Source organism: Solanum dulcamara, chromosome 5, assembly GCF_947179165.1.
Source record: "Solanum dulcamara chromosome 5, daSolDulc1.2, whole genome shotgun sequence".
Lineage (NCBI taxonomy): Eukaryota > Viridiplantae > Streptophyta > Magnoliopsida > Solanales > Solanaceae > Solanum > Solanum dulcamara.
This window is the reverse complement of record NC_077241.1, coordinates 2,830,242-2,846,403: the sequence shown is the minus strand read 5'-3', so window position 1 is coordinate 2,846,403 and position 16,162 is coordinate 2,830,242. Positions and strand designations below refer to the sequence as shown.

Genomic DNA, 16,162 nt, shown 5'->3' with positions numbered 1-16,162 from the left:
GGTCTCATGAGAGGACCATTAATTGACACTATTATATTGTTATTGGTCATGCGCATGTGTGCATAATGAAATGAAGGTAGGGACTGGAAGTTCGAGTGGTCTATATTCATGATGAGGTAATGTATTGTCTGGTTACTATGTGATGAGTCTTGTTGTTGTTTACTAAATAGTCAAGGGTGGCTTGTATTTCGAAAACTCTTCTATGTGATAGAAGGACTAGGCTATGATCTGATGAGTGCTAGGCTTGAAAAGAATTGGAAGGTTAAGTGGGTGGTATGATAAATATCAAAGTCTGGACCTGAATAAGACAATGATTGAATTCAAGTATGCTGGTGGTGACTAGTGTAGTTCGAGTGGTGCATTTTTCTTATTGCATATTTTTTTTTGAATATTTACTTTATATTATGTGGTGGATTTCACGTCGAATGATAATGCTTACTAATACATGTATATTGATACAACTCTTGTGTATCTGATCATCAAAATGCTAGAAATACCGGACCATTGACCAGTATTATCCAAATTTTTAGATACAAAACCTTTGAAAAGCAAAAGTCAAACAAACAAACAAAGTATTATATTATCATCATGAATACATAAAAATATAAATCATTATCTAATCCCAACTTCTAACTTAACCCATTTAGTCCTTTCATTTTTTTTCTTGTTTTCAATTTTCACCCTCTAACTTTTCATTTACATTATTGCTCTTTATAGACAAAAGCTATCAAACACTGGCCTTTTGGGGGGAGAAAGGCACTAGTATTTTTTTTAGTAATTGTAAGAACTAAAGTTTTATATTTCATTTTGTGTATATTAATTTAAGACTTAATATTCTCTGAGTAGTCCTCCCATTGGGGCTCTATGTGGAATTCCTTTTCTTCGCTTGGCCGTTTTGTAATTAATAGAAGTTGGAGGGGGCGTCGACGGAATAAAACTTTGGACCTTGTTGATGGCGTATCGACCGTGGTTGTTGCTGCTGTAAGAGTCATCGGAGTCCGATGCTACCGCCTTCAACCGACTCGGCTTCTTTACAAAGTCCTTTGAGGTTCCAATAACCTACAAAAATCGAGTTGAAATCGACTATATAAATCATTTTTATTCTATTTGGACCAATTCAATTCACATAGTATGTTATTGAATGTCAAAGACATGTAATACTCAAGATTTGAGTGTCAATTCCTATTGGGGTACAAAATAAATGCAAGAAAGGGTCATTGACTTGGTTGGTCGTACTTTTTAAAAATGATATCAGATATGAAAATGATATCAGGTGCGTATCGGATCATCAAAATGCTAGAAAGGATCATTTTCGGAGGATTCAATAACCAATTTTGGAGAATTTGCACAATTCCTAACATCTTTTGAAACTTCCAATTAATTTATATTTTTTGACTATTTATGCCAAAGTTTTCCTATCAATAGACCAATAAATGTCAGTGAAATTTCCACATTTAATTTAATGCCAAGCACACCAGAAACGACCATTAAACCAAATATAGCTTGCAATTCAAGAGTCTTGGACACGCCCAATTCAATTGAATGTCATTAAAAAGTCAAATAAATGCAAGAAATTTTGGTAAAGGAAAAAAAATAATGGTTCGAGAAGGGGATTGATGTTTTATGTGACGATGCACACAATCGTCAAAAATATCATTAGGTTATGCCGTTCGAACACTTTAAATATTTCAACGAGTGCATGTCGCATTTTTGAAGAACCTGACAACAATATTTTTGGAAGGTCTGAAGCAACATGGCCATCAGGTTTCTATTACATCCCCCAAAAATGTCATTAAAAGCCAATTAAATGCAAGAAAAATTGGTCAAGGGAAAAAAATGTCAATAAATACGTGTCGAATCCGACAACAACATTATTTAGAGATATCCGAGCAGGTGTGTTGCATCCTCCAAAATTAAAATGCCATTAATAGTCAAATAAATGCAAGAATATAAGGTCAAGGAGAATAAAAATGAATTTCTCTGAAAGGGTATTGTAGCTTTATGCTACTCTATTGTTCTGACTTTTCAAAAATACTGTCCAATGTATGTTGAATCTTCTAAAAGTTATGCATTAATTATGGACAATCTCACACATATACGGCGTCATTTTTAAAAAGTTCGAGAAATATTGATTTTATGCATTTTCAGACTATACAATATTATTTTTGAAGAATTCAAACAACATAACGTCAATTTTAAGTACCTTACAACCAAGAGAGCAGAATTTGAAGGAATCAAGAAGGCTCCTTTCACAAACTTGACATGTATTTGTGACACCTTTGCCTGGCCTAGGTTGTGGCCTTTCATTCAAAAAGACAACTTTAGCACTGTTGATAATGTATGTTTGGACTAAAGAAATGTCCAAATACTTTTGAATCTCATTCACCCTTATCACATCATGGTATGATGACCTCCTTATCTGTCCAACCAAACAAAAACAAAAAATCAATCATTTCATAGTAAGTTCTCGATGTAAACAAGAAAAAAATATGTATATATAAAAGGATTCAATTAAATCTCTTTTGTCAAAAAATTGCGTTTAAAAGTATACTACTTATTGAGCATTTATATAAATTGTTAAATTCCCGGATAAATCTCTAGTACTTTCGATGCAAACCCTAAATTTTATGTGTAAAAAACTATTAAAATCGCAACAAATAGTATATCTGAACTCATATTTGAAAATATAAAACAAGGTCAATGCTAAAAATCCTAAATATTGAAACTCATAAAGATTAAATTCTGAATCCGCCTCTTTCAAAAATCGAAGGAAGATTTCAGTGCAACGGCAAATGTATCCATTAGCCCACGATAGAATTTCTGACTCTACCACTATATACATTAGGTAACCATTGAAAAACATATTGCAACTTCAACCGTTACTAATAATCAAAATAAGTAACAGCCACTAATGCTTGCATTAAAATAGACTGTCTACGCGTACAAGTCATAAATACAAAATACTTTATTATAATTTGTGAAATGAGATATACCTGAATGGCAATATGGTGTTTGTGATGGGATAAACAGAGAGAACAAAGAGGGCCATTAATACAATCAAGGCAATACATATTGCATTCACTCTTATGAGAATCAATATGTAATTTGCATTGAACAAAAAATCTTTCTTTAAGCAATGCCTTTAACCATGCTGGCCAATTATTTTCTTCTTCATCAGGTCCTCCATCACCCTATACAGCAAAAAGATAAATGTAAAAAAAAATAAAAATTAAAATAAATAAATAAATAAAATTTGAAGGGCATGTTTGGAGATGAGTTTTTTTTTCTTCCTAATTGTCAATTATTTGTTTTCACATTGTGATGATTTTCTTGTTAGTATTTGAAGATGAGTTTCTCAAATTTGAAAAAATAAATTTTGACTAATTTTTTAGGTGGAACTTCTTTTTCATTTATAAAATTGAAATGCACTTCCAAACACAACTTATCTTTTCGATAACATTTCTAAATTTCAACTTTAGAAACTTTTTTTAAAAAGAAAATAATCAACCAAATCAATGAATTGGGATTTTTGAAAGAAAAAAAAATATGTGAATTTTGAAAAAAATGAAATGCATGCTTAAACAAAATTTCAATTTTTAAAATACTGTTAACAGTGTCACCTCTAGAGATAGTTCATGCATTATGAATTCGAATTAATCAAACATCAATAGAGATATCAAACACCAAATATGAAAAAATAAAATAAAACAAAACAAAAGTTGAAATTTTAAATACCATCTCTAAACTTGAACTTCAAAACTCTTTTTTTTCTTCAAATTTCAATCAAATTTATGTCCAAAATGCCTATGAAATTGATGAAAAAATGAAAAGACAAAAGGGTTTTTTGGGATTTTGTTGAGAATTACCATAATTCTTCTCTTCTTTTGTTTGATTTCAAGAACTGTAGAATCTTGATTTTCAAAAATAGCCAGTTTGAAAGACTTCTCTTCAGTACTAAATTTGAAGCTCTGTTTTTTTTCCTTTTTTTTTGAGAGAGAAAAGGGTGTATTTGGGTTTTGGGAGTTTAGGTAGTGAGAGAGAAAATGGAGGGTACTTGTAGTGGGAGGTGGTGTGGGGGGTGGAGTTGGGGTGGGTGGGTGGAAAAAAATACTCAATATATCATCTTTTAAAAAAAAGAGAAAGGAAAAAAGTCTCTCAATTTATAAAAACATATTCTTGTATTTATTTTTGGATTTCCAGCAAGTATTTGATATCCGTATTATAGTCAGGGACGAATTTAGAGAATAGCAAGGGGTTCACTCGAATCCTTTTGAATTACATATATGTATGTATATGTGTATAAAATTGAACCTCTTACGTATAAGATTAGAGGTTGACTTAAAAATTGGTTTAGTGATTGAGGGGGTTTAAAATTCACCTTAAGAATTAATTTATTGATTGATTTTGAATCTCTTAAACACAAAATTAGAGATTAATTTATTCTCACGACTTGGATTATTAAATCTTCAATTAAGAATGAAGAGATTCTTATTTGGTTCATTCCTTTATTGGTGAAAATTTTGTTTCCGCCACTATTGGTGCCTCCCTCATGTCTTAGTGATCATTTTCAATTGTTACACATTATTCTGTAAGGCTTATTGATACTATGCTTTTCCATTTAATTCCTCCTTTTTAAAAATCAAATTATATTGTATTAGTTGTAGTTCATAAAATAATCATTGCCTAATCTTTTTTTTAAAATATTATTATTTTGGTGGGGGGATTTCAATAGTGAGTTGGCATATTTTTCTCTTTTTGCAAATTTGGTATCTTTACTCCATTATTGACCATTAGGAAGTTGTTAAAGTGGACATGGTACATAAAATATGTGGAACAAATATTCTTTCCAATCTTTAATTAACCATTGTTTAAATTGGGAATATCTCTTTAATTAATTACTTAGTTTGTTTTATCCTTTTCTTTAAAAGAAATTTTTATTTTCACATATCTTATTTAAAGAAATATAACTATTAAAAATATAAATTTTCAACGGACATTTTTGTTGGAACACCATCAATTCTAACGAAAATTTAATAGAAGACATTTCCAACAAACGAATTTTCGACGAATTTCATTAGAAATTTGTAATTTTTTTGATAGTGAAAGTTAGTCACACTCCATATGTGTGAGACAACTTTAAGTACCTAATCAATATGTTTACATCTTATATGGATAATCACAAAATGATGGACACTTATCTTTTTGAAATATATACTTTTTATATTATAAGTCAATTATATTCACGCATAAATAAAGAATGATACATCTAAATTTACCTATAGAATTCTCAATACAGATACTCATATGTGGATCGGTTTATTTTTTTATGTGAAATCATGCGAAGTTTCTGTTATAATATATGATATCATGATGATGAGATTTAAATTCAGAATTTTTGTTTGGTCTACTGAATTAATGGTGGTTGCGCGCTTCAACAAGTAAAAGAGGAGATCTTAGGCTGAATAGATCACCGGCTTCGAAGGCCTGTCAGTATCTAGTTCAACCTTCAGAATTATATCACATTTTTGAATTTGATGAAATAGGATGAATTGAGGTTTATATTGATTCGATAAATTTAAATTTATATCGCGTGAGATTCATTACAATTTACAAAAAAGAACCAACGCCTGTCAGTATCTAGTTCAACCTTCTGAATCATATCACATTTTTAAATTTGATGAAATCGGATGAATTGAGATTTATATTAATTCGATAAATTTAAATTTATATCGCGTGAGATTCATTACAATTTTTTAAAAAAAACCAACGCCCATCCCTCTTTTCAATTTCTTTTTCATTTCCAATGTATATTTTTAATGACCTACGTACATATAACAATATTTTTCAAAACTCTAATTTCCGATTATTTTCACATAAATTTTCGAGCACCAATCAATCCATAAGATAGAGGATTATTACCTTGCTTTTAGAATAAAGTATTAATTTTTTTAAAAAAACGTCACCACTAATTAAATGCAATTGTTCAAATCTCTTATGTTTCTTTGTTGAGGAAATTGTAACCACATATATTTCATTTAATTTTTTTGGTTTTAAAACTGGGCCATTCAAATCAATTCCTTAGTTTAGGTCATTGATTAAGAAAATACTATATTTCCTTTTCAATCTCAATATTTTGTGGTATGTGACATTTCAATTCACCTCATGAAAATAAAAGGTTTCAATTATTGGTGCAATTTGCTCATTTAATTAGCATGGAAAAATAATTGGTCATCTTAATTAGAGTTATTAAATCTTAGTGTTAATAGCATTTTGGTCCCTCAATTATTAGTAAACTATAATTTTAATCCATATAATATTTGACTAAGCACAAAGAAAGCGAAAGAAATGCACTTGGTTGCTTTTCCTCCACACCCTATTTTTTCGTGCCCCTTCCAAATACGCTTCGTGCGCCATTGGAGAGGGAGAGGTCAATTCAATTCTTGATGGATCCGAAATGGAATTTTACAAATTCTGCCTCAATTGAAAGATCATTTCGAGATCTTCGAACATATTTGAGGTTAAACCTTTAATTGATTGGTGCATTTTTATCCAATTGCTTGAATATTCATCTTTTTTTCATAAATATTAACCATCTTCATTATTTAATTACTCATGTGTTATGTATAATTTGTGTTGTTACTTCAAATTTGAAGATAATATAATTTTTATAAATAATCAAATTTAACATATTTCTACATGAAGGGACAATAAAGATACTATAATTAATGAAAGAATAAATATCCCGAATCATATATAACAAAGACCAGAATAAAATTATAAATAAGTTAGGGATCAATAGTGCTATTATTCCTAAGAGATAAGGGATTATATTTTTTTTACTTAGAAAAACAACTGACCAAAGTAAAATTACAAATTACTAAATATATAATATATAATAAATTAGGAGAAATGATCCCGTTAACTAAATAGAATACCTTACAAATTACAAATATACACTTCTTGAAGTATTTCATTTACTGCAATCATGTAATGTTCAATCACTATTCACGTATTATCGAAGGGGCGTGAGAGGATGAATATAATCCTTTTTTATTCTTAAATAGAGTCTCGAATTCGGATTCAGAAAATTATAAATATCCTAGCAGGTAGTGTTTTTCCATTTAATAAATCAAACGCTGGACAAGTTTGAATTAATCTAGACAATTCATATTTTGGATAACAAATGATTGTAAGAAAATATAGGTGATCAAGAAATCCATGTCTTATGGATGTATAGATAAGAAGAGATGAGAATGTTATTGTTAAAAAGAAAAATCCAATAAGAGTTTGTTAATTCCTTGAAAATGATATGAGCATAGCATCTTGTTCATTTTTTTAATTTTTATTTACTCAAAAGATGACATAAGAATCTATAATTATCTATTTATTAGTTTAGTATTAGAAGACGTATAATTTGTTAGATATAGTCAATTTTTTTTATATAACATCATTATTTATTTAGATATCTTCTGACTGCAATAATAAAATGTTATTTATAAAAAACATATAATACGAAAATTGATTTCAAAAAAACAATCTTTACAGTAAAATATTTTATAGAGAATAACGATTATAAAAAGGTCTGATTACAGATATATTTATTGTTTGTTTTTTTTGCCAATTTCGAGGAGAATATTATTATTATTAGAGCTCAATAATTGAGGTGGTTTATCTAAAGTGTCGACATGATATAGTGAAGGAAGTACAACACCATAAGCCAGATATTATCCAAGAATGCAATCAACTTTTCTGATTCCATTTTTTTTTCTTTTTAATAAAATAATATTTGTGATGTACTAGAGTTCCAACATTTCTAGGTTGGACAAATTCACATCATATTAAGTCATAATTATTAAATCCAAGATAAAGAGCACAAAATATAGTGCTACGACAAATATAACGATATTATGTTTTATTGAATGTGTCGGAGACATAAATTTAAATTAATCAGATTGATAAATTTCTGATATCAGATAGTTATATCAAAAATATTCCAATTTAATGATAACTTGAAGGAAAATTATTTTTAAAATATTGGTTGTTAGATGAAGAAATGAAATAACGTGGTCTCTTTTCATCACTATTCTCTTGTGATGATAGTCTTGTGGAATAAATTCTTGTAAGAAATCAAAAGCTTGAAAGGTACTTTTAGTTTACAAAGAATAAATATTTTTCCACCTCCCAAAATTAAAGGTTGCTTATGCATATATGTAAGGAAACTTTGCAAATTGTATATATAATTAATCCACCACAAGCATCGATGGTTGTGACGAGATGAATAATATTCTTTCGTCCGTAATAAGATGTTTTGGGAAGGGAAAAAATTATTACTAATTCGGAAAAAAATCTTCATTTAGTAAGTCTTATAAACGCATCATAAAAAGTCAATTTATCTTTGGCTAGCATTTTTTGGACATTTTTTTCTTTGTTTATCTATTCATAAGTTGAATGTCATATATATATATATATATATATATATATATATAAAGACTTTTTAAAAATGAATATTTTTAATTTCTCAAAAGCTTGATCAAACAAATAGTCTTTTTTTTCTTTTTGATATATTATGGTACTTGTTTTTTGTCTTTTTAATAATAAAAAGATATAGATTCAATTTCTTAAAATAAGCAAACACGACTTCATTTTTTAATTTTATTTTTTTGTAGAATCTTTCTTTTCACTTGTTTTTGATGGGTTGAGAAAACATTCATAAAAAGGCATCATATGGTTCTTATTGAAGTAATAGTCAAAATGTTGTAATCATTAAGCAGATTTTTTTTCTCCTAATAAATGGCTAATGCCCTAATGGTCCCATAAAAATGGCCTACATATTCAAAACAAGAAATTTATTCACATCCCAATGCTTATCCTAATTAAATAACTTGAAATTTTTCATTTAAAAATGGCATAATACATATTCAAAACAATAATAAATTTCGAGGCACGTTTTGATAAATAATTGAAGGTAATTCCCATAGGAAATACGAATTGTTTGACACCATTAGTTCCTATATTTATCAGCGTGGAGTGTCATTTGACACCATGTTTAAACACACAAAGAGAGGGTATAACATGCACCATCATATACTAGTTGAGGTGTGTTTTAATTATAAAGTAATGATAGTTTAGGTAACAATCATAAGCACTTGATAATTCTAATAAAAAATTCATAAAAAATAATACTTCAAATATAATTTTAATCATTTATCTCTTATATAAAGAGGTGATAAGTGTGGAGTATTTATGAAGGTGTAAAGTCCACATAAAATGGGAGACTTTGTAAGCAAGTTAAAAGAACAACAAGAATGGTAAATAACAGAGAAGACAAGTGCAATATTATGGGGAGGAAAATAATCATTCGGAATATGATGGGATGAATGAGATTCGTACACTGTTGATAAGAGGTATGTTTTAGTGTTTTAAAAATGAAAATAAACCCTTGTAATGGTAGGGAAAACTTCCCCTGTTAATAGCCCCTACATAACACAAATCTGAAAGGTTGAAGTACTCAGTACTCAAATATTCGATTTTGGGATCACTATTTAGGATAAAAAGATTTGTTTTTTAATCTCAAAATTTGAAAGGTACCACATAAATTGAGACGGAGAGTATTTATGAGGAAATAAAGCCCCAAATGCAAAGACTTGATATAGAGGTTCCAAATTTACCACCAAAGAATATGGTGCAATGAATAAGATTGTTTCTCTCTTAATTAGAGATCTCGAATTCGAGCTCTGAATATGAAAAAAATCTTTGATAGAAATATTTTTTCTTAAATGAGATCCTACATAATGTGAATCTGAATTAGTCAAGGTTATATCGAGTGCATCATATATATATATATATATATATATATATATATATATATATATATATATATATAAAGAAGGTTCCCATATTTGACTCGAGTCTAGATGAACTATGATTGTCAAATAGTGTCATCTAAGTCAAAAAAGTAAGGATTTGAAACCTCCAAAGGGCATGGCACACCACAAATGACCTCTTCTACATTTATTTATTTATTTATTTTAAGAGAAGAACCTTTATTCTCTTTGCCATGGATGGACCATCCACAATTAAATTAATAGAGGAAAATGGAAATCCTATCTTTTCCTTTTGTTTTATTTTATGTTCTTTTGCATATATATAGCACTTTTTCTTTTCTTGAAGTTCCTCTACACTCCATAGTTCCTATCAAATCATTACATTTATTAGCTTGCTTATTTAAATTTCTTATTAATTTACATTTTGTTCATTTTGTTTTTTCACCATATTCTTAACATTAAATTAACCACAATATTTAAGAGGACATTATAACTTTAACTTTGTATTTATTGCTTTTTTTAATGGCATAAAAAAAGCTAAAAACATCAATTAACATGAGATGAAGGAATTAGTATTAACATGAGATCGTCATTGAAATTTATAAATATTTTCAATTTTGAATCAGTCTCTATATATACTTCCTTCATTTTATATTACTTCACTCCATACTAAAAATATATATTTTATTTTACTTATTCAATTTAGAAAATCAAAAAAGATTTATTATATTTTTCCTCTTATACCCTTATTAATATTTAAATAATAATAATATTTTAAAATATTATTAATAAAACTAATTTAATAAAATCTCTCTTCAATAAATATTTTATTAAAATTTTTAGGAAGAATCAAATAATATGAAACGGTAATGTAATTGCTTTATTTAGGAGCAGCCCACCATGATTTCATGCAAACAACATTTTGTTGGGCGGCCATAAGAAGAAGACCTTTATCAGCAGCCTTTTGCTAATAAGTCCATTCTCATAACATCATATTTATTCATTCGTTTATTTTTATTTTATTCATTATTGTAAAAATAATTTTTTATTTTTATTTATTGTTATTAACGTATTAAGAAATGATAAAAAAATAATTAATATTTTACTTTAATATTAATTTTTAATTTTTAAATTATTTTTTTACGATTTTATAATAAATATTAATTAATATTAATATTATGATAAAATATTCATATCAATTATTCTTTTTAAAAGACGGGCAAAATCTAAAATGGAGAAGTAAACTTACCGAAGGGAATATAGATACTCTTTTCATTTTAACTTATTTATTTAATTTTTAATTTGATATAAAATTTTAAAAAGTAAAAAAGATTTTTGAATTCTATGATCTTAAATTAAAGAAATGTAAAATGTATCAAAATACTCTTTAATTTTATAGTTTCAAACATATCATGTCAAAAATAAGAATTAAAGAGTTACCAAAAAAAGACACTCCCTTCGTTTTAATTTGTTTGTCATATTTTGATTTGACACGGACTTTAAGAAAGTAAAAAGACTATTGAATTTTATGATTTTAAATTAAAGATATATTAAATATATTAAAATATTTTTCAATCTTATGGTTTTAAACATGTTATATGAAAAATTAAAACTAAAGAGTTGTAAAATTTTAAAAAAAGGCATTTTAAAAAAATAAATTAAAAAAGAAAATATGACAAATAAATAAAAAAATAAAAAATATTTTTAAAATAAATTAATAAAAAATATAACAAACAAGTTGGTGTACCCAAAACGTGATGTTTCATGACAAGCATATTTGAAAATGTTTTTGTTAGTGAACAAAAAATTAAGAATTCCTTCCATCTCAAATTATTTAATCGTGATTTTTAAAAATTATTGTCCCAAATTATTTGTCATTTTTGAAGATCAACATAAAATTAAATTTTTTATTTTATTTTACCCTTAGCACTAATTGTTCTGAAAGACAACAAACACTTCAGTTATGAGATAATAACATATAAATAAAATAAATATTTAATGCATAGAGATTTTTTATATTAAGACATAGATAAAGGTAAAATTGTCAAAACACCTTCTAATCAATATTTTCTTTAAGGTATATGTAGATAAAAAATATACGACATATAATTTGAGACGGAATGAGTATATGATGAATAAACCAATTGTTAAACTATGTTTTATTAATTACAAGTGGGAAATAAATTAATTAGAATACATATATACCTGGTGTCCAGTTAAAATATTCAAGCATTATTTTCTTGATACTTAAATATTAATGCTCAAGTACCACATGCGAACCTATCGATACCTTTTTGTCTTTGTCTGATAATTATATTGTATATATAATAATTGTATCTAAAATTGATTTTGATTAAACTTTTAAAACTTTATCATTTTGACTATTCCTTAAATATGAGTCCTAAAAAGGGCTATTTCTACAAGTGAAAGACTTATTAACTTCTTGGGCTATATTTGATCAGCTAAAGAAGAGCAGGCTTCTCTTGGGCCAAAGCTATCTTCTTCATGGGTTGATGAAGATGAATTTAGTTTTAATTTTTTTTTTTTGGTTCCCACTCAGTTCTTGGAGTCCGTATTGGAGCTCCGATTATATCTGAATCATGCACTGCAGAGCCCATTTGGAGGTGGCGCTGCAGTTTTAAGTTTGTTTTATATGTCACACACAATTTTTAACAATATGTATGAGTTTTCTTTTTATAAAAAAAAACACAAAATAACATAAAATACATGTTTGATGTACGAAATACACATATAACACGTGCAAAAACAAATTTTCTTAAATATATTTAAGATCTTTGATTAAAATTTAATTATCGATCACTAATTCTATTGAGCCGTCCCAAATCCTTAATAGTAATAACTCACTTCTTGCTTTTAGACCATCACAAATTTTGTGGCTATTATTTCACCAAAAAGCAGTAAAGAGAATACATTGCAAATATTATAAGAAATTTCATTTAGACCAAAACTTTTAGTATTTATTATTGATATTCTTTTCTAAAACAAAATTTGAACTCCCTCTTCTTTCCATTTTTCCAATTTGCATTTTCATTGAATTGACTCATTTTGTGCTGGTTTTCAACCTACTACAATCCTCCTCTATAATTGTGTTGGATTAGCAATATAAGCAAGTTTATAGAAATAAAATTATAAGATCAACTATGTTATATGGAATTCAATATTACCGTATTTCAAAAGCTAATACATCCAAAAGATGAGGTGATGCAAAAATGTGAATGCTATAATGGATGTGTAGTCATACAAAACTAGACAAGATTAAAAATAATTACATTCGTGAGACGGTGAGAAGGTCAAGAATCAAGCAATATACATTGAGAATTAAATAAGAGAAAGTGACTTGAGATGATATGGTCATATGTTCTGTGTGGACTTCCAAATGTACTATTCCTGCAATTTGTTTATTTGGTATTTCTTTATATACTTTTTGCTTTTATTGAACTCCAATTTTTGTAACTTCAAATTCCACGATAGTATCATTAAGTTCAATTGTTGTAACTTTTAATTCCATGATAATATCACGAAGTTTGATTCACATACAAAAAGTTTTAAACATCAGAACGATATTCTATAGATATAGAAATATTGTTTCTGATATACCTTTAGCTTAAAAAACACAGTGAAACAAATTTTAAAGATCAAATCCATTGATAGACTATTTTTTGAACAAAATATTATTATAAATAATACACGATATAAAAATACTATGTGAAAATCGATTCTAAACTCGATTTCTAGTAAAAGATTTTGTAAAGGATGACTATTATTAAGATGTTAGGCTCCAATGTTTTTATCATAGAAAAATCAATCCGTGTTTTAATAAAAAAATTAAAAACTTTAACCTAGAAATAGTAAGGTCAAATTTTGAAAGTACTACAAAATCTTACAATAAATTTCTTTAGTATTATCACTTTCGACTAGTCAATTCTTTTATGTGAAGAAGTCAATATTGAACTGTTCCTTGCATTAATTTATTTGGTATTCGACTATGATCGTTACTATGTATCGATATCAGTGATGATGGAATGATTTAAGTTTGTTTAAATTTATGTTCTAAAAGTCGATGATGTTTGAGTGAAAATTATGAGAGATCAATCTTCAAATTCTAGCAGAGACATAGTAATAATTACACAATTTTTTTCTAATTGCTTAAATTCTAACGAACAAAGTCACTCGACACTTGTATAAGTACGTAGGGAGTTGGAAAGATGCATCTACTCAACAAAATGTATTTCGTTTATCTCATTTTACGTGACACATTTTTTTTACTGTCTAAAGAATGACATTTTGTATATTTAGAAATAATCTAACTTTGAACATTCAATTTTTACCCTAAGAGACATAGTTTTGTAATCACAAAAACCCATACATTCCATCCATTTCAATTAATCTGTCTTACTTTCTTTTTCTAGTATGTTTCAAAATGAATACGAAGGGGAGTCTTGGAGTAACTGGTAAAGTTCTTGCCATGTGATCAGAAGGTCACGGGTTCAAGCCTTGGAAACAGTCTCTGACAGAAATGCAAGATAAGGTTGTGTACAATAGACCCTTGTGGTCGGATCCTTCTCTGGACCTTGCACATAGCGGGAGCTCAGTGCATCGGGTTGTCCCCTTTTTAAAATGAATACTATTTTTTTCTTTTTTAGCAACTCCTTAATTCTAGCTTTCTAAATGACATGTTTAATACCAAAATATTATATTAAAGTGCATTTTGATATATTTACATAAGCGGGAGCTTAGTGCATCAGGCTGTCCCCTTTTTAAAATGAATACTATCTTTTCCTTTTTTAATAACTCCTTAATTCTAACTTTCTACATGACATATTTAATACCACAATATTATATTAAAGTGCATTTTGATATATTTACATATTTTTAATTTAAGACCACAAGATTCAAAAGTCTTTTTATTTCTTAAACTCAATGTCAAGTCAAAATTAGACAAACAAATCAAAATAAAGGAAGTAAAAGTTTTTAAACCACAAATTTCAAATTCTTTCTTTCTTAAACTCCATGTTTAATCAAATACCTTCACAATTTCTGAGATACTGTTATTTTATTTAAAATAAAAATATAGAAAAAAAAGATCATGTAATTTAGTGACCAATAAAATACATTGTAAACTATGAGATAAGAAACTATTTTTATTACATAGGGATAGAATAGAATGGGGGAAAGGTATTTGAACTCTCCCGTTCATCATATTTATCAAGATAATAATTCATGATAACTTTTATATGATTACGATGTTGATTATATAATCAATTATTTCATTATGTACTTATTATCTCTTACCCGCATAAATATCATATATCTAAGTCCCACCAAAATTTAAGCAAAAAATAATAATATCATGACCTACTATTTTCTTTTTACCTACGCTAAAACTTGAACGTGTTCAAATTATTAATTATAATACAAGTCTTTACAACAAATATATGAGACGGCTACGCATCCATTCAACGCGTTAAGTTTTTATTCACACACACCAAACACCTCTACAAAAAAATTCCATTTCGATACAACAAATATATATATATATATATATATATATATAATAATTAATATCTGCGTTTAAATAAATAAAATCACAACGTTAATTTATTCTAATAATATTCGCGCATCACACTAATAATATATTAATTACTACTATAAATAAGAGTCTAAGAGGCAGACAGGTGGTCTTCAACATATCTGCTTCCTAAACAGGGGCAATTTGGTCATCTTGTATTTTTTTTGTTTTAATGTGTTTGTCTTATTTTTCTTTTTAAGACTGTTATATATATATAAATTATGTAAAAAATATTATGAATCATAATAATTAAAAACTTAAAATATTTAAAATATATATATATAAAAAATCGATTGACTTTCTAAATTCTATTGGTGCCACATGAATTAGAACAAAGGAACTAACATATATTATTTGAAATAACTAAAAAGTATTATAAATTATAATAATTAACAACTTAAAAATTTAAATGACATATAAAATATTCGGTTGACTCTCGAAATTTTATCTGTGTCACATAAATTCAGATAGAGGAAATAACATATCTTATTTTAAAATGACTTTAAAAGTATTATAAATTATAATAATTTATAATTTAAAAGACATAAAAAATTTAATTGACTCTCAAAATTCTATCAATGATACATATATTGAGACAAAAAAGTAACATATATTATCTAAAAATTATATAATAAATAATTAGTAACTTAAAATATTTTATAAATTATAAAAAAATTAATCAATTTTCAAATATTTATTTGTGTCAGATAAATTAAGATAAAATGAGTAATATCTACTGCGTCCGTGC

The 16,162-nt window shown here is 27.1% G+C and overlaps 1 protein-coding gene across 1 annotated transcript; it reads right to left on the bottom strand.

The window, feature by feature from the left end:
* Positions 1–555: 555 nt before the first annotated feature.
* Positions 556–4,094, bottom strand: LOC129889804 (uncharacterized; the record flags this gene model as incomplete). The annotated part of the gene is made up of 4 exons (XM_055965256.1): positions 556–1,059; positions 2,204–2,419; positions 2,994–3,191; positions 3,867–4,094. Coding segments are annotated over 4 exons (873 nt in total), but the record flags the coding sequence as incomplete, so codon positions are not given.
* Between the last annotated feature and the right edge of the window lie 12,068 nt (positions 4,095–16,162).